The following is a 27,416-nucleotide window of genomic DNA, read 5'->3' as shown; positions in this document are numbered from 1 at the left end:
ATCTTACAGGGACCACTGGATTGTAACTATTATTTTATTCTAATTATTAGGTATTGTTAGATATTTTCCCTTACTAACCCCAGAGGAAGGAATCCCATTGGAGAGAGACATTTCCATCTTCCCAGTAAATCCCAACACAGACCAATTTTTCCTCCAGGGTTGGAACACACTACTGTTTGCTTGGCAGAACACCTAATGATGTTTGGCTTTGGTTTAGGGGCCACTGAAAGTTACACAAATTTTAAAACACTCCAGCTCTGAGATGCTTACACACAAAAAAGCAAAAGGCAACGGTGATGACAAAGGGCCAGCAAAGTCACTGCCCCTGTGTCCTCATAAAGGCACTGGAAGGAGTGGCAGGTGAACTCTCCACCCCCTTCCCCCCACCCACGCCCACCCTCCAGGCTGCTGTTTGTTACTCTCTTGCTTAACTCTTCTTTATTTGCTTACTTTCTGTGAAACAGATATATCTGAATCCCTGTGAGTGAAATGAAAACGGTGTATCGATCTGTGTGTATACCAGGGTGTGTACCGGAACAGATTTGTTAAAGGAAGAGAAAATGCAATTAAATCACTTGTAGCAGAGAAACTGACTAAATTATGTTTTATACTTGGAATATTCTGCAGCTATTAACAAGCATAAACTAAATCAACGTGTATGCTCTTGAAAAGATTAATACGTTGGTAATTTTTTTAAAAAATGTGAACTGCCACCCTGGCTGGTGTGGCTTAGTGGACTGAGTACCAGCCTGTGAACCGAAAGGTAGCCGGTTCAATTCCCAGTCAGGAGAGCACATGCCTGGCTTGTGGGTCAGGTCCCCAGCTGGGGGGCATCAAATATATCCCTCACACATTACTGTCTTTCTCCCTCTCTCTCTCCTTCCCTGCCCTTCTCTCTAAAAATAAGTAAATAAAATCTTTACAAAAAATGTAAATTGCCAAATACAGCAGATCTTTAAGCCTCATATGTATGCCTGTATATTTGTGGGGGCAGCAGAAAATCTGAAAGTCGATGAGCCCAACTGTTAGTACGGGCTCTCTCAGGTGGTGCGTCTGAAGGGGCAGAGGGAGGACGTGACTTCCCCTTCACATCGCTGTATGGTTTTACTGCTTAATGACGTCAGTGATGTTTTTTATTGTATAAAGGAAGTTCTTATAAATACCATTCACCGATTATTTCTAAAAGAAAAATATTGAAGTTATAATTCTTAGGAAAAAATATAGTTTTTAATTCATTAAAAAGCAAAAAACAGGAGAGCTTCTGGTTTGGTAATCCCCTGAGAAGTTGTTTGTGAATGAACTTCCTAAGTGAAGGACAGGTGTCCCTGATGGTTCCCAGATGTGCGGGCTGCCAGGTGTCTCCAGTGTGAGAGGGATGGGTGGGAGCTTCTCATAAGGCAAGGCTGCACCTCTCTGGGCCACGTCTTCCCCAAATTTCTCCCCACCAGCAAAGGCAGAGGTCAATGCACAGAATTAATCCACCCCCCTTCCCCAAAACTCACACCCACGTCCACTGAAGCCTCGGACACGTTTATTTTTCAATATTTAACCCAAATCTCCAAAGCCAGCACTTGTTTCAAAAGGAGGAGAAGTCTGGGCTAGAACACCACAGGCCTCCATTCCAGCCTCCTGGGGAAGAGGCCTGGTCAGTCTGACAGCCCACGTCCCTGGGTAACCCAGAGAGGTCAGCTGAAGAGGTAGCCTAGGAAATAGCAGAGCAGAGGTCCACTCTAGCCTCTGTTCCTTTGTATACTTCTTGTGTGGGAGGAAGTAAAAGGGAGCTCTCCAATTCCTAACTAAGAAACGTACCAAAAGCCCATTCATTACTCATCAGATTCTCTTCTCCACCTGTTAGATTGAGAAAATGGTATATTCTCCAAGTCTAAAATACAGATTATCACCAGCCTTCACAACAGGCACACTGCCGGGCTCAGAGTGCCCAGAAACCTGGTGGTCACAGCAGCCCGTACAGAACAGGCCTCCAAACTTTCTTGGTCCCTAACTCTGGGCCATGTCAACCCAAATTAGTACAGGCAACTCTGCTGCAATAAATTCCTGAACAGTTTCTTTTGGAGTGGGGTTGTGGTGGCGGTTTTTCTTATCTTTTATTTTCCTGTTAAAGACTTAGTTCTTTTAATTTTTTAAAAACCTAAGATACAATTGACATATAACACTGTGCTAGTTTTAGGTATACAACATACACACATACCCAGTACAAAATGATTACCACTATAAGTTTGGTTAACATCCATCACCACACGCAGTTACAATTTTTTTCTTGTGTGGGAACATTAAGACGGACTGACTTAGCAACTTTCAAATGGACAATACAGTCTTGTTGACTAGAGTCACCACGTTGTACCTTACACCCCCAGGACTTCTGTACCTCGTAACGGGAAGTGTGTACCTTTGGGCCACCTTCACCCATTTTGCCCATCCCCACCCCCATTCCTGAAGGTTCAGAAGCTACCTCAACTGACAATTTGTTTAGGACAGAATGTAAATCAAGTTTAAAGAATGGAAACCAAGTATATTTCTGCATATACCATAGATTGTTACAGTGTGTACAGTAACAATACACGTTCTGTATTGTTACCGTACAGTAATACCATGTTCTGGTGACACTGTAAGTATCTCCATGGCTAAATTCCCACCACTTTAGCTGCTACTGTATAGCTGTTACATGAATGTTAAACATGTCATAGGAATTTATAAATATATGGGGACTGATTCAAATGTTTCCTTATCTCTTAATAGGAAAGAAAGATATACTTACAATCTAACCAGATTGGTGAGTCCTCGAAATATGTCTGCATTCAGACATCCTATTCGATTATTTGTCAGATCCCTAAGGGTAGAGGGGGGGAAATGCCTTCAATTAGTTCTCTTGGTTAATGAAGGTTGCATACATTCAATATTCAAAAAGAGCAGCCAGGTAGCATACACAACCTTTCTTTTCAGCATCTCTGAGGCACCATTGCGATGGCACTAAGGAGGCGCGAACCCTTGCTCTCACCTACTTGTGACGCGTGCAGACTAAACGCTGATTAATTATGTAGAGTGAGCGCCCTCTGGGTTTCGGGCACTGGCCCTGTAAAATGGCTGGATACTGTGGAGGAGCACGCGTGAGACTGCATCCATTTACTGTCTGCGACACAGGTCCGCAGATAGTCTATGCAGGTTCACGCAGGGAAAAGTGACGGGGCAGAGCCCCATCTCTGCCAACATCTAGCACAGCGGAGTAGTGGCCAGGCAACCAAAATAAACGCTCCAACTTTCAGCTCCTTAGATACTCAAAAGTTTTCAATGGGAAGAAAACACCCCTGAGTTAGCTTTTACTTCACAGATCACTTAGTCTCCGTACAAAGTAGCTGGGCCATCACCTAGCCCTCCTTGAACAATATCTAGGTAACGGCCCACCTTTTTCCCCAACACCCCTAAACCCTTACAGTTCCCATGAAACGTTACTTTCTCAATATTTTTTTCTTCTCAACCCATGAAACCTTTTCACTTACATCTATGTAAAATATTTGGTAAATACAAGGGTGGGCAAAAGTAGGTTTACAGTCATAATACAGTAACTAATAACACAAGAATAAACTCTGTGTTTCGAGTACTCACCACAGCAAGCCTGCTTTTGCCCACCCCTGTATTTTATTGTTTCTTCACTATTTTTCTTCACACCAAGGGTAGTGAATACATTTTTTACATTTTAATCTGGCCACTATAGTTTAACTGGGAGAAAATAATTGATAATTTCTAGAACCTTCATGTAAGATGGCATGCGTACCTTTCCTCATTTTATCGGTGGATTTAGCAAACAATAGTGCAAGAAAACCCTAAAACAAGGAATCTTAATTTTTGTCAGTTAGAGTTAGAATTATTCACCACTTTAAATTTTGATAAAAAGAATGAGAACAAGCTTTCTAAACCAAACTTTCAAAAGTATTTTTATCACATTGTCTTTAATGTCCACATTATTCCCTTTAGTGGAGAGTCTGCACCTCCTTGGAGGTGCATTCTGAGTCACCCTCTTTAGAGAAGTGATGTGCACCACCCACTTCTAAAGCTGTTGCATTTTAAATTGTGCACTTGGTACTGGAAGTGCATCTGTCTGCTGAGAAATCTTAAGGACGTGGCACCTGGACTTACTCAACTTTTCCCTCAGATACTCTGTAGCGCGAGCAATCCTGATGGTCTGTAATCTCACAGTTCTGCCCTTCCTTCCTTGTGTCGACTTTTGATAAAAGAACCTTAAGCAATATAAGTCTCTATCTGCACTTGCTATTTTCCAGCTCCTCCGGCGATTAAAGCTAAGTATTTAATCGTGCAGGCCTTTTTTTTTTTTAATTCCAGCCGATTTTCCTTTTCTTTCTAGGTTTTACTGTCTAAGAAAATGAGGCATCGTCTCGTGCGTTGTTGCTTAAACAAGCACTTCTGGGCTCTATTCTCTTGTCTCAATGCTGAGCTTTAAATGGCGTAATTACCATGGATTCTTTGGGAAACAATTTCCTTATGGCTATATCTATTTAAAATGGTATTTAGGTATTGATAATGAGCGTTCATTTAGACTGAAAATCGGCATGAATTTGTTGATAAAGGAAAATGAGACACTGAATGGGTCTAGGTTTTACCTACTTCTGGTAGTTTATTCTGCAGAAACCACTTAATCTTCCTGATTCAAATTATCTACAAAATAAAGGCACAGGCATGGTACACTTACAAAAACACTTATCAAGCAGCTGTCAAGTGAGATGTGCAATTGAAATGAATGATTTAAGGCCCCATAAGAAAAAGCGCCTGTATTTGGAAGCAAGTGTGACACGTTACTACTGCAGAGTATCTTTGTATCTCATTGAGTTTACGTCTAAGACTCTCGCAGCTTGCGAGCTGTGTACTGTACGCTATTACAAGTCAGTGGTTTGAAATTAAGACTATATTTTCTAGTGGGAAGAACATTATAAATGGCAATTATCTTTAGGCAAGAACACAAGAGACTACTTAATGTGTAATGCAATGCAAAACACTAGGGCAAAGCCTGGTACAATATTAGTAATTAAATTAAATGCTAGTGAGCAGGAAATCTATATATTTATGTTGGATGGCAGTCATTGAGAAATTATTTACTGAAGGATAGAGAACTAGATGGAGAACTGAAGATATTTTACAGTGTCCTTAAAACATCCTCCTGAAACTGCTTTTTATTAACAGTCCAGTGTCCTTCCATTTCTATCTTGACACGGACAGACTGTTAGCATTAATCTTCAAAAAAAAGAGAAATGCTTCCTTCCGAAAAAGCTGTGACTACAGCGGCGTGGATCTGTGGACCACGTGGGGCACGGAGGGCAAAAATATGTGATCTCGCCAGGCAGTAGGATGTCGCACTGCTTCCTCTGGAAAAAAAAGTTGGTGGGAAAAATCTTCAAATACTCTAGAAGTTGGGACACTTAAGTATCAGAATGACGGGGTGGAACAGTTAAACCAGAGATGAGTTGACCTTGGCCCCAGAGTTTCTGAGAGGGCTGGTCTAGCACCTACAGGCCTCCTTTCTGCTTAGGCACAGGATGGAACTGACCCATCCACACGGGGTGTCAGCCTGCCCCTGGTTAAGAAGCACATAAAACGTGAGTTGCTGTGACACATCCAGCTTATTGAGCCACTCCCCTCCACACCCTAGTGACTCTGTTCCTGGAGAGGTGTGCTGCCTGCTGACAGCTGTGCCCCACGCTTCTTCCTGTGTCGGTCTGGCAGATTTCTAACAGCTGTCAAGACTCTTAGCAGCTAAACCGGAGCCATGGCTCCACCTCTCTGTAAATAGATTCCAAGTTCATACCTAGGCTCTTGGTCAGTGTGTACAATTCCACGAAACTGCAAACTCTCAAGGAGTTCCCAAGTTACCCTGGTATCTCTGGAGCCCGGCTCACTGTTGGGCACACAATAGCCTCAAGGAACGAGTATGCAACTGCACTGAAGCTGATCTCTGTCTCACACTTTATGCTGTTAAGCCTGGTTGATACTCAGTTACTGAACTCTGCCTTAACCCACTGCGACTCTGATGCCTACCTAATGCCCACCACCCTCTGACTCTTACCTTCCTTTTCTAGAACTCCAGTTTCCATGCCCACTGACCTACCCCAGACGGGCCAGATTTTCTTACTTGTTTCAGTAGAAAGCCTTCATTGGAAACCAGAGAAGAGAAGAGTGAATGCGGAGGAAGAACACCGATCCTCCCCGTACATCACTGAGCCTCTTCCTCTGAGGGCACACAAAGCCAGTAAACACTGCGAACCGCCCCCAATGAAGACATGGTCAGAAATTCCCTTCTATAGAGCCTGACCGAACCTTTAAATTTCACAAGACTAAGACAGAATCTTTTAATTCCTATTATTCTTAATATTCCAGGATTCTGAACCTTAAAACTTCCCAAGAGGGGGAAATGAGAGACCTGGAAAGAGGAAGTTTTAGAAGAAAGAGAATTTTACTAGCATAAGTAATTTAAAAAAAAAACCCTGAAAAATTAGCATGGCCAATTCTTGCAACTGGATGTAACTATAAAAATGAGCAGGTTTTGAATGACAGAAAAAGAGCTACAAGATATCCAAAGTATTAGGATGGAAGGTCAGGATTAACATTTACATAGGACATAGTGCAGACACTGTACTATGGAAAACAAATTAAGACATAAATAATACTCAGGCACCTTGGGCTCTTTTTAAAAAATTAAATAAATAATAAGAAAGGGTGATAGAACCAAAAGAGAGAGACAGACAGACAGGGACAGAGAGGGGCTTAAGGGGTGACCTCTAAAGAGAATGAAAGCATGGAGCTGGCCGCTCTCTCCTGGGTGTCTTTTGTCCCTGAATCTCTGCACTCAAGCGGTTTCTCCTTACTGTCATCAGGAATACGCTGAAACACAGATCTGATCACGTCAATTCACATTCATGACGTTCTGCCTGCTCCCCACACCCATCTAAACGACAGATTGGGAATTTTTAAGACATGGCAAGACGTCATCAAAGCCCACAAAAGCTTACTCCCGCCCCGAACAGCCCCACACTGTTCTCCCTCTTTCTACTTTAGGCTACGGCCAAGGAACTAAGGCACTGTGTGTTTTCACGCCTACTTCCTCCGAGCTTCTGTTAAGTCTTCCCACAAGGAGTGAGGTCAAGTCTAAAGGTTCGCTGCTCCTGGAGCTGGCCACCCCCGTCTCAGGTCATCCTCCTTTCCCTGGCGGATGGTTATTATTTTATCTGTTATAGCACATATGTATGACGTTTTTTCATTATCCACCTATTCCCCTCCCAAGAGACTGTGAGCCGTTCCAGAGAAGTCAGAGATGGCCAGCAGCCAGCACGCACTGAATGCCTTCAGAAGGAATAAAGAACAGTAGGACAGACAGGACACAATGCTCGAGCGCAGAGTTACTTTTTGACAACTGGAAACAGCATAAGGGTGGGGGGGGCGGGGAGTTTTCAGCTTCAGAATAAAGACTGGTCTTTAGGACTTGAAATAATAATAATATAAGATACATTATACATGAATATGGCAAGACTTTATATCATTAATAGAAAGGGATCTCAACTGATAGGGAATGTACAACAGATAGGATCTGAATAGGTTCGTAGCTTGACTAACAACAGCTGGCAAAGCCAATGCAGCAAAGATTGGATTAGCTTAACAGGGAAACAACCCCCAAACAAATCAAACTGCCTTCTAAGCTACTTGTATTAAATATTCTCTGTTTTCTATCCTGGACCTAGCCAGGTGGACGTCTCAGAGTCATTAAAAACCAATTTTTTTAATCATGTAAAAGCTTAAAGTAGATGAACAGTTACTTATCAAAGAAACAATTCAAACTCATAAGAAGCAATGCAAACACTTACAATCTTTTTAGCGATGACAGTCCCCAAAAGGCACCTGGGTCTATACTACTAATAAGATTATTTCGGAGGTCCCTGTTAAAAATAAAAGGAAACAAATTATTTACATGTGAGCACTGTAACAAACATTTCGGCACATTGCACTTAACTACCATACAGAGAACAACAATAACAAAAGTAATGTGAGCAAACTGAAGCCAAAAAGACTAAACCGAGATTGCCCCGGTAGTAAGTGCTAGAGCCAGAATCCAAGTTCGAGCCATCGGATTCTAGAGCCATTTGTTTTGGCCAATAGAAGAAAAAAGGTATATGTCAAGAAAAATATATGTATCCTAGTAGCATTCAAATCCAAGGTTATCAGTAAACTACAGCCCTATAAAATATTGTAACTATAAAAGGTTCCAGAATTTAACAAGATAACTGCTAGAACAATTATTTAATGTTCAGTCACTGTGCTAAGCACCGTTTTTGTTTTTGTAGCCTTCTCCCTCGTTTTCCCTACTTTCCCACAGCCTACGGTACACACCAGACAGGGCCTAGAACTCTCAACACCACCCCTCCAGGTGTGGCGCTTGGACAACCCCTGTCCTGATTTTTCATACACTCTGGCCCTAGTAATTGGCATGATTACATGACCTTGGTCTAACGAAACATAGGGACTTGAGGGAGGAGAAAGACGGGGCAGAGAATAACCATTTCCACTGACTTGACAAGAGGTCGAGATGTAAGCCTGGAACTGTAAGTGACTTTTTTGCTGCCACGATAGAAGAGGCTGACTGATGAAGCCAATAGACAAGAAAAGAAAATAAATGCTGAGTCCCTGGGTCCAGCCAACCCTGAAGTCCAGCTCTGACTCTGGGCTCCTCAGTTATACTAAATCAGTGAGTTGGTATCTGTCACTTATCATCCCGTTAAGATCTCACAATCAATCCTAGGAGGTATTACTGTTGCTTCAGACAAGGAAACTCATGTGCAGAAAGATTATGAAATCTGGCTAAGGTCTTGGTGTCAATAAGTAGCCAAGCCAGAAGTCAGGATGTAAACACATCTTTCCTACTGACACAGTGAACATTTACTAAAGGAACTGAGCAAATTTATACCTAGAGCAAGAGGGAGACAGATAAACATACCAAAAAGTCGGCCATAATTAAATCAAGGTGCTAGAGATATTTTCTTTCAACATCTTTGTATGTTAGAAAAATGTTCTAACACGTTGAACAAACTATACCGTGTGGTATCATGCACCTGCCAGCTACCGTATTTTGCTGTGTATTATGCGCACTTTTTTGCCCAAATTTTTGAGGGAAAAATAAGGATGCACATTATACATGGGTATAATGATTACATACCATGGGTTTAATAATGGGTATAATCCCGTGTATAATGCACACAAAATGTGGGTGCACATCATACACAGGAGCACATTACACACAGCAAAATACAGTATGTGTGAAAGGCTCCCACTTCTCTTTCCTCCCACAGCATCACCCCAGCCCAGGTAATATGCCACACAGCTCCGACTGACATGTGTCCCAGCTTCTCTCCACTCCCCATTTACATCTTCATAAGCATGAGGCGCCACAGTCCCCTCAGAACATAGTTCAGACTCTTCCAGGTAACCTCCGGGCTATCCATGGCCCTGACCTTGCCCATCGTCCCACTCTGACTCTCATGACCCCTTCTACCCCTACACCTTCCTTTAACACTCACTGGCTCAGTCTGTCTTTCTTCATATATACTAGTCATACCGTGAGATGTTTCTAGAAAGAGTCATCTATCTCTCACCTCTAGACCTCTGCACATGGTTTCCCTGTCCTTGACACACCCCTCCGTCTCTCCCACCTCACAGCCTCACCCCTGTCCTGCTTCTCTCTTCTGACTCCTATTCATCCTTAGGCCTTGGAGTCCACACCGTTCTGTCCTCCGGAAAAATACCTGTGAACAGCAGTGCCCCATGCCTCCCCTGTCATGGCCTCAGCCCACTGTACTTAGATTGCTTAAGCCACCTTCAGATCCCACGAGACCTGAAGTTGCACAAGGGTGGAATTCATGACTGTTTAGCGAGAGCGGGAGCGAGAGAACTCAGTATGTACTAAGGGGTGGATGGATAGTGGTACGGGAGTGTCCAACCCACGGCCCGCGGGCCTCATGTGGCCCAGGATATCTAGGAATGTGGCCCAACACAAAACTGTAAATTTACTTGAAACCTTCTTTTTGCTCACTTTTCGTTAGTGTTTGTGTATTTCATGTGTGGCCCAAGACAACTCTTCTTCTTCCAGTATGGCCCAGAGATGCCAAAAGGTGGGACACGCCTATCAGTGTTTGCCCCCCTCACCCAAATTCATACATTGAAAGCCTAACTCCCAAGGTGATGGAATTAGGGGGTGGAGTTTTGGGGAGGTGATTAGGTCATGAGAACAGAGACCTAATGAATGAGATTAATGGCCTCCAAAAGGAGACTTGAGACAGCTCCCTTTCCCTCTCCCACCACGAGAGGTTTCAGCGAAAAGATGGTCCAGTAGGAAGCATTCCCTCGCTGGACACTAATCTGCCGGTGCCTTCACCCTGGACATTCCAGCCTCCAGAACTGTGAGAAATAAATGCTTGTTGTTACAAACTACCCAGTTTCTGGTAGTTTGCTGGAGAAGCCGGATCAGACTGAGTTGGATGATAAATGGATGAAAAAGTAAACTGCAGCTGAGAGACAGAATTACATTTACCTAAGCTTTACTACAGAACTCACTTTACTAAATTAGGGTTACCCACGAAATCATTAGAATGTTCATTAAGTCAGACAACGCGGAGATTACTGCATGTCACTCACAACACTTACACCTCGTAAAGGTAGAGGATCATGTCTGCAACTGACCTTCAAATAATGTAGCAAACGTGTGTATGTGTAAGCATATTCCAAAATTTAAAAAAGTGACTGAAAACTGTGAATAATTATTGAGTCTGGGTAAGTAAATTGGATGTATGGGAGATTACTACATTATTATTTCAATTTTTCTGCATGTCTGAAATGTTTCATAATAAAAATTAGTTTTTATCCCCAACTTTTTAAGTCCTGGGAAGTACAATTCATCATCAGGCCCAACGTACTACTTCCTGTCTTCCCCTCCCCCACTGATCCCAAACCAAACCTCAAAGGGAAGGTTTCTGGAGAAAACTCAATCAGCATGTGTTTGACTGGTATTGCATAAGCTAAAAATCTCTGCAAATAGAAATGCATATAATGTCAGTTCCATTTTTCTCAAAACCATGTTTCCCTTTTCAGAGTTTGAAAAACATCTACAATAGGAAATAATTTAGCTAAAGCACAACATAAATCTGTGGTCAATGATGTACTGCGTGTGTCTTTGGAAAATACCTCTCATGAATAACTAAGTCGTGTAATATGATTTAAAGATACACTTTTTCTTTAATAATGAAAAAATGCTTGACATATTGTATAATATTTAATAACAGTCATATTAATCAGGCATTGCCAAAAGATATTTATAGTCAGGTTGTCTCATTCAACATTCCCCTCACCCACCCAGAGCTTCCCTAGTGAACAGAAGTCTGATGTTAGGATGTGCAGCTGAATCTGAATGTGTTGGGTCATTAAAACATAAATGAAAAAAGGGGAACACAAAATGCTTCAACAAAATTGAAGAAATGTTTAAATAGTTCTTGGAAAAAGAGCTAGCTCTTAATTTAGGCAAGAATACCAAGTGTATCAGAAAAGAACCGTTTTAGCTGCCCATGTCAAAAACTCTACTTGAAACAGCTTCCTCAAGAAAGAAAATAATTCCCTGATATTACAGGAAATCAGGAAGTAAGGCAGCCTTGCTGGCGGGTTCCATCCCTCTCTCAGATCCCTGTGCTCACGAAGTCACACTGGCCCCCAGGCTGCCCTCTGGCATCATCGGATCCAAAAGTCCACCTCCAATCACAAAGCCATGGAAAAGAATGGAGGCTTGCTTCTTCTGTCTCCTTAGGAGCTGGGAAATCCTTCTCCAAAGCCTCAAAGCTAACCACCCTTCATCTCTTATTGGGGAGGACCGGCTCTGTCATTCACGAGAAAGAGATGCTTTGGTGACCTAGACCCATCATCTTGGGGGGAATGAACACCGAAGAGTCACACACATTGACCACTGTGCAATTCTGGAGTCAGTGATGAGAGTGTGGGCGGTGACAGTAATTTCTGACAAAGACATAACACAGGACGGGAATGCCAAGACTATACAATGAAGAGGGAAGATGGAGGGGAGGAAGGAGGGATGAACGGGTAAGTGGAAGAACAGACAAATAACAGCAGTTCTCAGTTATAAACAGTGTAAAAAGTCTAAAAAATACCAAAAAAAAAAAAAAACCATTTACCAAAAAATTGAGAGAAAAATGTATAGGGAGTATGAGTTTTAGGCAATTCTTTTAAAAACAATATACGCTTCACCCTTGAACAACACGGTTTAAAATTCTAGGCTGAACTGGGTCCCCACCAAATTCCTATGTTGAAGTCCTAACCCCTAAGACCTCAAACTGCAGCTGTATTTGGACACAGGGCCAAATGCTATCGATGGCATATGCTTAAAACACAGCAGTGACAGAAGCAATGAAGTCCCGTGGGTGCTCAATTGTGGGAGGAGCCAGCAGGGGAAATGGTCAAGGAAAGGCCACCTGGGAGTAGGGAAAGTGAAGCACAACGAAGAGAGCTAAGAATATGAGGAACGTCTGACATTCAGCAGAAAAGATGGTCACGGTGTGGCTCCCTGGTGTACTCGGAAATGTTACCTGAAATGTATGGGTAACGTGGGAATTTGAAATGCAATCCTAGAACAGCATTCAGAAAATAAGGAAATTAAATATCCACCATGTAGAACTCCCCAAGGCAAAAAATGAGTACTACCTATAACACATCTGATCAGAGGCAAAAAGCACCTAACTGCTAAGCAAAACACAATGATCACATTCAGAGACATCTGGATAAAATATCAAAGTTTATGCAAAAGTCCCCCCCGCCCTTAAACTCTGCATGGCTATTTGATGAGGCACACACGTGACCTGACAGAACTTCAAAAGCGTGCCTCCACCTCCCAAGCCAGCGGTCAGCCAACCGAGGCCCACGGCCTGTTTTGTGAATAGTCACTCCACTGCGATTCACTCACTCACCGCCTGGGGCTGCTCTCTCACTCCAATGGCAGTGTCATGGCACTGTGGCAAGGTCCCGTGGCCCACACGGCCTAAAATACTGACTGTCTGGCCCCTTACAGAAAGTTTGCCGACCTCTGCTTTACCTAGCTGTTTTTTTAAATTAATTTTCCAATTACAGCTCACATATTATATTGTGCAACTAATATATGTACCTTATCTACCTTGCAAAGATACATTCACATACTTTACAATGTCACCACTCCAATAAGCCCGGTACCCATCTGACATCATACACAGTTTTATTACAGTATTACTGACCATATTCACTTATGCTGTACTTTTCATGTCCGTGACTGTCTCCCTAACTGGCAGTCTATACTTTCTTAATCCCTCTCACCCTTTTCTCTCCTCTCCTCAACCCCCCACCCCCATACCTGGCAACCCTCCACTTGTTCTCTGTATCTCCATGTTTGTTTCTGTTCAGTCTGTTCCTTCCTTTTGTTTTTCAGATTCCTCATGTAAGTGAAATCACGATTAGTTGCTTTTTAGAATTCAATTATTGAAATTTCTCCTAACAAAATGTTGGAAAAGCTCATTTTTTTTTTATTTTGAAAAGTTGGGGGTTTAGTACTAAATTTACAATAAAAATGCATAAAGTAAAATAACAATAAGAAATGATAATAAAAAAAAATACTCACAATCTTTCAAGGAGACTTAGCCCAGAAAATGAACCATTCTTCAGCTCAGATATTTTATTGTTACTCAGAATCCTAAAAATGACAGAAAAACAAAATGTAAGTTGCCTAATATGTGTACACCATCAACATCAAAATAATTTAGCTCATTATATTTAAACCTATGAGGAATTCTAAGTCATTTATTTCCACCCAAATTTTTGAAATGCCTGACAAAAAAAAAAGGGAGCTTATGTTTTTTAAAAAAACCACCTACAAAAGCTCACACATCTGTCACCTCTTAAATTGTTCCTATCACACTGAAGCAAAAATTTAAAACACAGAGAAGTCAACACAAAACAGCTCTCAGTTCAATATAAGAATAAAGAATGCCACATACATTTATATAATTAATCAACTTAGATAAGTTGAATACTTATTTAAAAATTGGAAATGTAACAGAAAAAATGTGTATGGTGCTCTATAAAACACTGACCTGACAAAGAAATAAAGCACCCTCTAGACATCATTGCAATAATGCTGACTATTATTTGTAACTTAACAACATGCAAATCCACGTATCTGTGCGAAAATACACTTTCCACAGCCCCTCACATACAGACGTGGAGAGTAGCTGTATCACAGTATTACACCTCCTGTGTCAAGACAATGTTCTCAAAACAAAATAAACTGAGACCAGAAATTTACTGGAAGTCATAATCAAGCCACCTCCATGAAAGGACTTGCCTAGGAGACTATGTACTCATAATCTAGCTTCCTCTGTAGGCTCTATGCCTGGGCACCTGTGGCAGATTGAATTCTAGTGAAGAGATTCCATAAGTGAAGTGAAATGCCAAAGCTACTTGATTTGGAGGGGGGGGGGACATCAAGATAAGACAACGAGAACACCAAGGCACAGAAGAGTCACATCAGTGGCACAAGATTACACTAGCAAATGGCGGAGGCAAATGGTGAGGCCAGGACACTCTACTCCAACCCCACGCTCTCCAATACACGCCCACATCGGTCAGGAGGCACTGCTGGCATCCTGGGCAGAAAATGCTCCATCGCACTCGCTGTGGCACAACTTCAGGGGCCAGTGGCTCCCCACCTCCCTCCAAGACAGCACAACACACGATTCTCTGTGTACACAAGTGTTAACAACACCTCTGTGTCCTAACCTTTCAGGTGCATTTTCACTTTGTCTACTTTCGTCAACCTAAAAGTATATTAAAACAAAGATACCCATTTGACATCTACTTTTCTTTTGATGTAAGTGCAATATTTAAAAAAATCTCTACTCATGCAGATTAACATTTCAGTCTCTTATGTGGGATGATTATTACTGGGAGTTTTTCAAATCAAGTATATCTGTTGTTTGAAACCCAGCTCTTAAATCATTCTCAAGGGACACTGATTTGGGGTGAGTCATTCCATCTCTCCGTAACAGAGTCCCCTCACTCATAAAATGGAAAGGATAACACCTACCTCATAAACACTAGAAGGAAATTAGAAAATGTACAACACGCTCAGTGCGTATTCATTAGAAGTCAGATTCGCTTTCCCTGGTTCTAAGACTCACATCCTCCCTCATTTTAATGTTCCTTGTAATCAAACTGTATTACTGTGTAGTATTTGGCCTCCCCGGCCCCATAGCTGTTACTAAAACAGTGACACGGGGACCAAGAGAACACAGTGATCAAAAGTATTCCAATTAAAATACAACACCGTGTTCTCGAACCAAAATCGCAAAGGTTTTTCAAAGTGAGGTGGTAGGCGTGGGCCGAAGCAAACTCTGACAGCCACGTGGCCAGCCTGTCCCAGCAGCTCGGCGGTGCACGCCCAGGAGCCTCCAACCCACCGTCCGCTTAGGCATCAACCCGAAGCTAACAAGCCACCAAATCTGACAAGTATGCCCAGTGACCTATTTTAGCATGATTTATGACAGACAAAATGAGAAACTACTGAACAGGTCAGTTTATGCAGGAGGAAGAGAGAAACATTGTGACACATCCAAACACCAAAAGGTTACACACATTAAAAGTGATTCTGTTAAGTGAAACTTGATAAAAAGAAAAATGCTCAGTATCAGTTATAAAGCAAACAACAAAACTAACACCACTGATTGCAAAGAATCCAGGCAGAGCCAAAAAAAAAAAAAAAAGATTTGGAAGAAAAACACCAAAATGATCACTTCTGTTGGTTTCTCTTTTATTCTTTATAATCTTGCAGTATCTTTTAAACTATCTAGATGATGATTCTTATTTTTAAAATATTTTCTCTCGATGGTAAAATATTTTCTCTCAATGGTAAAATATTTTCTCCTTAATAACTGAGCATAGCTTAAAATTGAGTTAATTTTGAATACAATTATATCCAAGCAACAAAAAGTAATGTTTTATTTATACTTTGAGATTAAAGACTCACATTTATTTATATTCAAAAACTGTTTATGCAGTGACTGTTTGCAACATACTCGGCTCTAAAAGAACAGTGGTGATGACAGGTGGACACCCCTCCCGTAATAAATTAGTTGGTTTGTGACAGTCACTCACTTTTCTAGGTAGCGTTCATTTTGAAGATGGAAAATACTAGGCCAGCATGATTGTCAAGATCTCTTCCAGCTTCTCGTAATTTTTTATAACTATTTGTGGCTTACTGAGCAAAGCTGATGAAGTTCACAGTGACTAAGAATTTAGAACCAAGAAACCCAAAGTAAGGAAAATGACACAACCCTTGCTAAGCTCCATGACGTTAGTGTCCGGGCTCCACATGAGGAATGAAGCCCAAATACGGGAGCAGCTTGTGAGAAGGTGCCGGGGCGGTGACTTCATTACACTCACCATGCTCAGCAGTGCTTCAGAGAAAGGACCCTCGTTCGCTCAGCCATAATGGCTTTACTACAATAAATGATAGATTTTATTGAGGAGTAAAAAGACATTTCATCACACTTAAAAAGTTGTAACTGTAACCTGAAAAATATAGTTTACGACCTCGTGTTAATATATTCAGACTACACGTCAGTCTACACATTACTTGACGTGTTTAAGGATTCTGTGCAAGAAAACAGGACCGGTAGGAATAAATCTACTCTGCGGACAGTTTTTATACTCAGCTTTGAGACGAGGGACGGTGAAACTAAAAATGCGTAATAGCCTGTATCATTATGAGCCTAAAAACCCATTCATAATCAGTATTTTTGCTGACATCTCTGAAATTTCAAACTATCTAGGAGGTAACTAAATAAAAAATACCCATTGCTGTTCTAGACTAGCGGCGTTAACGCACATGATCCACAGACCATGAGTAGGGAACGCTATTCTGGGAACGCTATTCTGGGCTCGCGTCTCCCGAATTTTAACACTGGAAGGCATGCCGAAGTCCCCCGCTACAACTCAGCACGGTTCCAGGGTGGTTCGGTATGTCATTTACACTGAAAACGAAGAAAGGAGGAAGACAATGTAAATATATGGTTTTTTTAATAAAACCAGTTTATGGAACAGAAAGAAATAAAAGTTAAGTATGACGTGTTCTCAGTTGCTTGCTATTGCAAGACCCAGAATGGAATGCAGTTAACAGCACCCTCACTCTGTATGGCGGGAGGTGGAGAATAATTCTCCTTTTGAGGCGAAATGAAAATATATTTCAAGAGCATTAAATATTCAGATCAAATGTTAGGAATATCATTCTTAAAGTCAACCACTGGAGGGAAAAATCAGATAAGCAATCACACAGGGTTACTGTGGTTGGCTCCAAAAAGATATGTCCATCCAGAACCTGTGAATGGAAAAAGGGTATTTGTGATAGAATTAAGTTAAGGGTTTCAAGATGAGATCACCCTGGATTAGGGTGGGTCCTAAATCCAAGGACAAGCATCCTTAGAAGAGGAGAGGGGCTGGATACTCAGAGGTCAGATGAAAAGCAAGGCAGACTCAGAAAGAGAAAAAAGAAAAAAGGAAAGCTGGGCAGGTTTAGAAGCTGTAACAAGTAAAGATTTTCAAGACCTAAGGAAAGGAGAAAATAGGACTACACTTTAAACTGTAGTACATTTTAAAAACTTCTTTTTGAAAATTTTGAAGCCATAAGCAATGTTAAAAGATAAACAACAAATATTTGTAACTACTATCAAAAACAAAGGAACTGCCCCGGGGCGAGTGGCTCAGTTAGTTGGAGCGTTGTTCGGGTTCGATTCCCTGTCAGGGCACAGACCTACACACCTAGGCTGCGGGTTCAGTACCCAGTCAGGGTGCGTATGGGAGGCAACTGTTCTGTTTCTCTCTCTCTTTCTTCCTTTCTGTCTCTCTCTTTGAAATCAATAAGTATATCCTCAGGTTCGGATTTAACAAAAACCAAAACAAGAAACAAAGCACTAATTTTTCAAATACGTAAAGGGCTCTTAAAAACAGCCCCAATAGAAAACTTATATAGCAAAGGCCACGGACAGAGAGTTCAGTAAAAGTGAACATTGATGGATCATAATCATATGAGGGGATATACAATCCCAATCATGAAAGAAATGTAAATTAAAACTAAAACAAGACACCATAAATCAAGTAGGGTGGGTAAAAGTATGCTACGTTGTTTTTTGCAGAGGGAAGCAGCTGATCATATGTTGCTATAAATCAGTACAATCACTAGGGAGGGCAAAACTAGAAATGCATACACGTGTACAGTATTTGATCCACTAATTCCCCTTTAGGAAACACATCCCAAATGCATACTTGTACATTTGCAAACACTCACATGTTACGTGTTAAACGTTGCATGATTATATATTTACGTAACAAAATTACTCACTACACTATTGTTTGTTAAAGCTAATGACTGGGTACTTAGGTTGGTTCCAGGAATATGGAATCGGTTAAGGCTGTCGGCACGGTGGGACGCCATGCAGATGGGGGGCTGCAGAACTGGGGAGCAGACGCTCTCAGGTATTCACACAGCAAGATCGATGACATATGAGGATGGAAACATTTCTACCCCTTGACATTTATGATTTGCTCAAGTAATGCAAATTCCAGTGATACGGTTTGATTCGTGTATTAGGTTTATCATGCAGATTAATAGTTGCTATTGCTACATCGTTATCAAGTACAAGAAAAATGGACAATAGAGCTAGGCTATGCTTTTGAGTCACCAGCCTCAATGGGCATAGGGCCTAAACCTCTAGAACCCTGTGAGATAAGCTAAAATCGAGAATGCTAACTCCTCAAAAGCAAATTTTTAGCGCTTTGCTTCCTTTATCCAGTAACGAAAACTGGTTCCTCCACAAATCTTCACAGTTCTAGTCCGGGGGCAGCCAAACCCGGTACTCACCTGTTCTGCCAGACCTTGCTTGGGCTCTAAGAATGATTTTTATGTTTTTAAATGGTTAAAAGAAAATTTAAAAAATAATATGATGCATGAAAAATGCATGAAATTTAAATTTCAATGTTCTGCAAGTTTCACTGGAACACATACAGAGTGTGGCAGCTTTCACATTATGATGGTGGAGTTGAGAAGCACCGACAGACTGGCTGGCCAGCAGAGCCCAAAATATTTACTCCGTGGCCCTTCATAGGAAAACAATCTGTCGACTCCCGTTTTAGCATACCCTGTCCCAGTTTATCCTCTGTTTTCAGGCAAATGAAAATCAAGTGCTGATTTCTAAATTAATTCTTCCTGGCTGGTAAGAATAAGAGAATATCTACAGATTCCAGAACTCCCCACCAATCTGAGTAATCTTTATGTCCAAATCACGTTTAATTCCACCTGCCATTGGCAATTACACACATTTTTGTCCTCAGTAGTGTCAGTTTGGTCACCAATGTGTTTTCCTCTTAATGGCATTCCTTCCTTCCTTCCTTCCTTCTGGCAGAAAAACAATCTGGGTGGTATATTTTGGTTCTTGAGGTTAAAAAATGTTTTGCCTTCACTCTGTCCCATCATCTTGTTTTAACGACACTACTTATCATCTGAAATAACTCTGTCCAGGTATGTGTGTATCTACCATGTTTCCCATGTCAAAGTCAAACCAGTGAAGTGTAGACACCTTGACCATCACCGCATCCCCAGAAAGGACATAAGTCCCTCAGGTGAGCGTCTGAGGGACTCCATCGTGCAGCCACCCTTCTTTACGAGGATGTGCCACTCCCTCACGCCTCATAAGAATCCAATGGTATCAGTAATGTTGTTTTACCAAAACAACAGCACCAAAAATTTGCAAGTTAAAGTAACTCGTTCAGATTCACACACAGACCAGGCAGCAGAGTTTAAATAACCGTTGTGGCTGTGGAGTGCGCCCTGCATTGGTCCAGAAGATCTGCCTCAGTTTGCAGGCAGACGCCGCTCACTTTGCAGGCGATGCCAGCCAAGGGCTGAGCACAGCAGTGGTAAGAGGCTCTCCGTCAGTGGCTGGGAAGGACTCCCTGATGGGCAATTTGCACCACAGCTTCCGGTTGGGCTGGCCAAGACCTTCTTGTAGCTGCACTGTAGTCCAAGCCCCATCTTACCCAATGGTCCTTCTTCCCTCTTTCCTTTCAGAGGCGCTAGACCTGCATCCCAGTTCAAAGGCTTCCCATGCCCACTTCTGCCTCATCGCCTTTTGTTTTTCAGTTATTTCCCCAGTGAAAATGTTGTCGTTCTAACCTCACACTGGCATGTGCTTCCCGGAGGATCCACTGACAAGATGCCCACAATACCTGACCAGTAAATGAGTGAAATAAAAATACGGCTGGATGGAAGGTTCCATGCATGGTCAAAGATCCCCCTCTAAGGAATGAATGATACAAAACCTATAACGTCCTGGCACTCAGAGGAGCAGATGAGAAGTACAAATGTCAGTCCCCTCTCATCCTTTCTTCTTTCTGAGGCTTAGGAAAATTTGGGGGTGGGAGGGAATCCAAAACTGTACCAGAGTTTGTCTAGTTTTCTTCTTTTAATATTGCAATGGGAGCATTCTAAGATACTTCCTCTACATTCAACCCTCCTAAAATTAGGACCCTCTTAGCTTTGACATCAGAAGAAATTTCCAGCTGCTAGGAGAAAGTAGGTTATGAATTTAACCGTGGTTGTCAATGTTGGCACATACACAAGCAAGCTGTGGATGAATTTTAAGTCAGGATCCTTAATTATGGCTTAATGTTTATACATTAAGGTTTCATATGACACAGCGCTGAAATAAAAATTTGTGTAATAGAAGACTGCGTACTACACGGCAGTCGGCATAATGAAAGGCAGCAGAAATGGTAAATCTCTCAGAATTTAACACTTAGGAGAGGCTGGTGGGATTCACTCATGTGCCATGGGGAATTATCACTCAAGCAGCTCCCTTCTCTCAGGTGCCCATTGATGTATAAGGGAAGCAGTTAAACTTCCAGTGATGCATGGTTAGCTTGAATTTGGAAAAAAATAAAATAAAATAAAATAAAAGCTTGTTAAGTTAACCAAGTAAAAAGTACAAACAAAACCATGTCCAAATTATATCATCAAGACTAAGGTCCTGGCCAGGAAGCTCAGTTGGTTAGAGCATCGTCCTGATACACCAACGCGTGTTCGATCCCCCATCAACACGTACAAGAGTCAGCCGATGAATGCATAGTTAAGGGGAACAACCAATTGATGCTTCTCTCCCAAATCAATACATTTAAAAAAATTAAAAAGATGTTATCAAGACTAAAGGTGGAAAAAAATAAAGTCAAAGTCACTTATAAAACGCTCAGTAGGTTATGGCATGTGCGTCATAGTGCCAAGTGATTTAAAACACATTCATCAGGCATTCACAAGCCAGAAGGCAACTGATAAAGGAGAGGCATAAAATGATAGCAACAGCACAATCTATACAGGGCTTCTAAACTTATTACCCTGATTCTTTTAACTTTCACATAAGTTTAATATTATTTTCAAATAAACAATGTGAAAACCTTTGTGTTAAAATAATACCATGTGTTAACAAGAATGGTCAAGTGACTCAGAAGAACTCTAAATGAGAAGGCTGGGTGTCAAGTTAAGTACTGAAGAACTGGTATTTCATGGTATTGGGGGAAAAAAATAAACATTTTTAAGAAAACCAGCTCATAAACATTCTGTCTCTCAGCTCCCTAGCTGATAAGCTATTTGCAAATAGGTATATGATCTTCCATGGCATCTTAGAATCAGAGAAATACAGGCCTCCTTTTCCTTCTCCATCTGCTTCTTAGTTAGGGGCTTGTCTCCTAGACCTATCCTCCACATCTCTTCATTCTTCTTCATAATTCTCAGCTTAAACCTGTTGCTTTGCATTTTGGAAGAAATCTCTGCTCAATTTTCCAGACCACTTTTTCTGAGACCTAAGCAGGTCCCATTTCGCTCTTGACCCCATTTCCTGCCCCAGCCAGAGCTTCCTATCTGCGCCACCTCATAGTGACCTTCTCAGGCCTCTTCCTCTCCTCAGCATCCCTTTCCCAAGGGTGCTCCTGCTTTACAGACTGGATGCTCCCTCGGATCTGAGACTAGGGATTACAACCTCCCTGTCTGAACTTTTCACTGCGCATTCTGTTGACTTCCTCTCAAATGTCTGATGACCCTTGGCTGCTTGCCCACTCTTACAAATGGGGTCTGGGTTGGTGGGAATCCCCAAAACAAGCAGAGGTTTGTTTTTGTTTTATTATTTTTTTAAATTCACTTTAGAGGGAGAGAGAAAGGAGGAGGGAGGGAGGGAAGGAAGGAGGGAAAGAAATATTGATTATTGAAAGAAAAATTTTGTTGATTATTGAAAGAAAGAAAGATTTTGTTGTTCCACCCATCCAAGCATTCATTGGGTCGCTGCTTATATGTGACCTGACCGGGAATCAAACGAACAACTTCGGTGTTTCAGGGCAACGCTCTAACCAACTGAGCTACCCCGCCAGGGCCCGGCAGAGAGTTTCTTTAGCACACAGGAGAATAACAGTAAACAAGCAGGAAAAGGAGGTGGAACGAAAGTGTGTTTATTTCAAGGTTCAGAAGTCACCTATCCTTGGAAGGTAGGGACACAAAAGAAACCTGGAGTCCCCTACGACTTCTCCTTCCAGCTGCAAGCCCCCACCAGTGTTCTGCCTTGGCGAATCTCCCAGTTTACTGAAAACTAAGCTGAACAGCTTTCTCGCACAGGCAAACCCTGCCACCGAGCCAAACTCACTGGAAGCAGAATAAGAGCAGCTGTTCCAGGCTTATTAATTCTGGGCCGAGCGCTCGCCTTACCCACTTTTGTTGCCACTCCCTATAGATTCAATTCTTGGAAATCTTCCAGGATCCCGTTAGGAAAATTCATTTTTCTAGCTATTCCCGCTCTCGTCTCTACTGGGCTGTAAGCTCCTTTGCTGTGTAATGTCACCATCGATCTGATCCCATAGGTTTTATTTATTCCACAACAGCCTCAGTACTTCGGGACCCCCGGAGCACCTTTCTCATTTTCCAGTCCCATTAGTTATGGGTCTGCTCATATTTTTATGGGGGTTTTTTTTCCTGTCATTTTCAACAGAATTTTGGAAGAAAAGGAGAAAAAGTAAACAAACATGGTTCAATGTATATCCACTTGGGGAGTCTGTAAAGGGGTCTTTTCCTTTAAAAAAAAAAAAAAAAAAGAGGACTATTTCCTCTTCGACTGCCTCTCTGGATGCAAATGTTTTGGGGGCAGGCTTGGTTTCTAGCCCATCCTTTCCCCTTCATGCAGGTTGGCTAGAGTTTTCCTTTACGAATTTTGCCGAAACCTCAAGTGCCTTTCACTTAACAGAATGATGACTGTTAATCACAAGGGTGTCCATTAAAACATAATACTTCATATGTGGACCAAAGGTGAAGGAAGCCCAGGTTCCCTGCACACATCAGGTGTTCCTGAGCACACCCATTCTTGACAGCTGCCATCATCCTGGTCCAACATCCAAACGCCAAGTGCAAAACAAGGGTGTCAGATGCCGGGCCTGCAGGAGGAAGGTGAGGTTCTGTTCCCCGACCTGGCAAATTGAACCCATTTTTTGTTTGGGGTCACTTTCCAGCCTCTGCTCTGTTCCAGTAATCACTGAGCGTGAAGAGACAATGGCAGAGGGTAGGCTCCGTATTACGAAGGACCTGACGTGAATCTTAACTCCAGGATCTGGCTTCATGACTTCAGACAAGTTCCTTAGCCTCTCAGTCACTTAATGCCTCATCTATAAGACATACTGGACATTTCTGAGAGAAAATACGGGCCTTTTGTGAAGAGTGTATGTGGCACAGCACTCCAAGCACAAGCTGGAGAATTCCATGCTCCTGGACAACATCACACCTAGAAAACGGTGCAGCCGAGACCTATATGGTTCCATTGAGCCGTGTCTGCTGGTGATCAACCGCCCTGGCCACGGTGTTGCCTTCTCACAAGATCAACAGCATCTGCTCCACCACCCACCTGCTCTCAGTGGTGAGGTTCGCAAACACTTTTCCTAGGTTTTTCCCCTTACTTTAACACATTGTTATAATAAATAAAACCACCTCAAACCCCTAACTTCACACATACTGTTTAAAATATGCATTTAAAAATTGAGACAATATAAGTAACCGGACAAGAGGTCTCAATGACACATTAAGACGATGGCACACACACGCCTAACATTGGGAAACACTACTATTTTCAGAAACAAAAGCGCCACAGAGCAGGCGAGTTCAGGGACATGACCTGTCACTGACTTCTGGGACTGAAGGCATTCAGAAAACACTACCTGCCAGCTCCAACCCCCTCTCAGAAATCCAGCGTGTACACTACCGTCCTGAATCGGAGATACTTAACTCAAATTTATCTGAGCACTTCTCAAATTTATGTAACCCATAAACTCTTTAACGTGACGATAATGCTACAGCCTGCCAAGCCCACTTCGCAGAGAGCTGCGCTGCACGTGTGCGCGAAAGCAGCGGCTGTGGGTCAGGACACCTGCTGGGGGATTCAGCGCTGCCACTCACATCACACACTAGCAAGTGAGCCGCTCTCCCACCTTCGTGTTGCAATCCGTAAATGCGGGAACGGTGCTGATTTGTTTAGAGCACGGCTCAGCAAACTCTGGCTGCAAACTGTTGTTATAAATAAAGTTTTATTGGCACACAGCCATGTTCCCTCATTCATAAACTAGTTTATGGCTGAGTTTAGTAGCTGCACACCTAAAAGGCTTACTATGGGGGCCTTTACAGAAAGAGTGTGCCCACTCCTGGTGGAGAACACAGGTTCTCAACTCTGGCTGCAAACGCAAATTATTTTAGGAGCTTTATAAAAAAGCCCACTCCCTGCCCCCCCATTAACTCAAAATTATAGGGCATGGGGGTCTGATATCACCTAAGTTCCCAGGTGGGCTTCGCCGCGCCTGTGTCCCCGGCCTGTGGGGGCAGAGAGCAGCATTGCGCCCGCCCATCACTCATAAGTCCACTCTGCTCGGGGCATGCGGAGGGCTCTGCCCTGTGAAGAGGCCACAGGAGGCAAAGCGCCCCGTGACCACCTCCAGGGACAGAGAAACGAGGGAGCAATCCAAAGCCGGCCTGTGATGACACGGAACTCTCAGATGGGACATAGATAATAGTGCCACTGCGCGAAAATAGAGAGAATTAACACAACCTAAGGGGACGCGATAATGGCACAAAAATTTACAACTCTTTGGAAAACATGTCTTGACTTTTAAAATTCAAAAGATAAAATGAAGACAGTGATAAAAGAGAAGCAAGTCATTAAGAAACCTGGAGTATATGTAAATAACAGGAGTTCCAAGGGAGCAAAAATGGCTGTAAGTAAAGAAGCCAAAGGACATGTCTTTGCAGAAAGTGGAACAGAGGCTCCCGAGAGCTGCGGGGGGTGAGGGGTGGGGGTTCATATGTCATGGGTGCCGGGTTTACGTCGGGGATGATGATGACGTCTTTGAGTGGAGAGAGTGACGATGGGCGCACACCAACCACTGCGAGTGTGTTCAATGCCACTGAACTGTGCACTTACAGATGGTCACATGACCAGTGTCACATAGATTTTTACCACAATAAAAAAACTAATGTCTAATATAGGTATGTACAGAAGCCAAAAAAAAAAAAAAAAAAAAAGGAAAGAAATATCTCCAGTTTAAACGCAGACTTGTAAAAATGAACCATATTCCCGGCACCCAGGCATCTTCCAGTAAAATTTCTAAACTCCATGATAAAGAAGAAGATCCTCTAAGGTTCCAAACATACATGAAAACATGGGTGTTTTTATGATTTGGCTTTAATATACAGAGTGGGGCAAAAGTAGGTTTACAGTTGTCCATATGGAAAATATAATGCGTAATAATACAAGAATAAACTCGGTGTTTCACGGACTCACAACTGTAAACCTGCTTTTGCCTCACCCTGCATTTTCTACAGATTTGGTGAATCAGGGAAGACTTCACTATACTCCATCTGCCTTCTTGAAGCTGTCTGCAATAGCACTTCTAACCTCTATCTCCGTAAGGTGAATAATTATTTAAAATGAGACAGCAAGTCAAAGATATCAACAGCTAACATACTACTGGAGGGTCACAACATAATTTGTCATCAGAAAGACGCCTGAGAATAGAAGGAGAGGCCACTAACATATGCAGTAAGACTACAGGTGTCAACCTGGGCCTGAGGCCACCCTTAACTCCTGAAATGGTTCACTAAACAACCTCTCAAGTTTGAAGGCTTTTTTATTAAAGACCTGACATTTTTCAAGGTCTGTTATTCTTATAATTATTTCAGATTCTTTATTCAGCAGTTTCACAAGTAAAAAGAAAAAAAATCTATTTTTCTGCTTTGGCTGTAAACTGCAAGTTTACATGTAATTAAGTGGCATTCGGGTGGCTAAGAAAAACTGAAGGGTTTTTGCTGCCATACTAGATATCTTTCAGAACTGCCTAAAAATGAAAAGCTGTTTATTAAATAATATTAAATAATACTTCATCTGATCTTATGAACAAAGCAGCTTCCTGAGAACAGGGAGTCCGTTTTTCAACATGTGCACACATCATAAATAACACCAGATGCTTAATATTTATGGATACAATAAAAGCAAATTTACTCGGCATTTTAAGTGAATGGAGAACTTTCTATTGAGACCATACTGAGGTTCTTCTAGGATCTTTGATTTTTAAACCGAAATGCATGATGGACCCAACTACTCATTCACTGAGAATATATCTGAGCACCTACTGTGTGCTGGGGGTGACACTAAGGATCCAAAAACAGACCTGAAGGATTAATAGCACACGTGCTTCTGAGTGCCAGGTGCTGCCAGAGGGATGCAGGACTGATCCAAATGAACAGAGTTGCAATGTTGCTGAGAAGCACACGGACTAGGGAAAATGGTTCTGAACTTTGTTTAAAAAAAAAAACAAAAAACGTTGAAATGTAAAAGGCAGACAGGATGGGAAAAATCCTTTTCAACAGAGATAATGCCACAAAAAGTCCGTATGCGTCTTCTATTGCTATTAACAAATTGCCATAAACTGAGTGTTTCACATCAGCACTACTTACTGGCTCACACTCCCGCAGGCCAGAGGCCCAGGCACGGGGTGGGTGGGTCCTCAGCCTGTGGAGCCGGCGGCAGAGAAGCTGGTCACTAACGGTGGGGGCATGCATGCTCCTCAGTTAATGGGAGCGGAGGGGCAATGGAAGTGTGTGCATCACTTATGAAGTATTCTTGTCAGAGTCTCACTCGAATCGGAGCTGTGAAAAGGAGGTCCTCAAAATTTTAATTTATTTGCATTTCCCACTGTGAATTTGT

The 27,416-nt window shown here is 42.2% G+C and overlaps 1 protein-coding gene across 1 annotated transcript in view; it reads right to left on the bottom strand.

The window, feature by feature from the left end:
- Nucleotides 1-27,416, bottom strand: part of ADGRA3 (adhesion G protein-coupled receptor A3) — a 103,294-nt gene that overhangs the window by 59,447 nt on the left and 16,431 nt on the right. Inside the window, exons 2-4 of the mRNA XM_045182827.2 lie at nucleotides 13,715-13,786; nucleotides 7,884-7,955; nucleotides 2,777-2,848 (exon numbers count right to left, since the gene is read on the bottom strand). Of these exons, the coding sequence (XP_045038762.2) occupies nucleotides 2,777-2,848; nucleotides 7,884-7,955; nucleotides 13,715-13,786 (216 nt within the window). The remainder of the gene's footprint in view (nucleotides 1-2,776; nucleotides 2,849-7,883; nucleotides 7,956-13,714; nucleotides 13,787-27,416) is intronic.

Source organism: Desmodus rotundus, chromosome 4 (genome assembly GCF_022682495.2).
Source record: "Desmodus rotundus isolate HL8 chromosome 4, HLdesRot8A.1, whole genome shotgun sequence".
Classification (NCBI taxonomy): Eukaryota; Metazoa; Chordata; class Mammalia; order Chiroptera; family Phyllostomidae; genus Desmodus; species Desmodus rotundus.
This window is presented reverse-complemented; position numbering and strand designations above follow the sequence as displayed.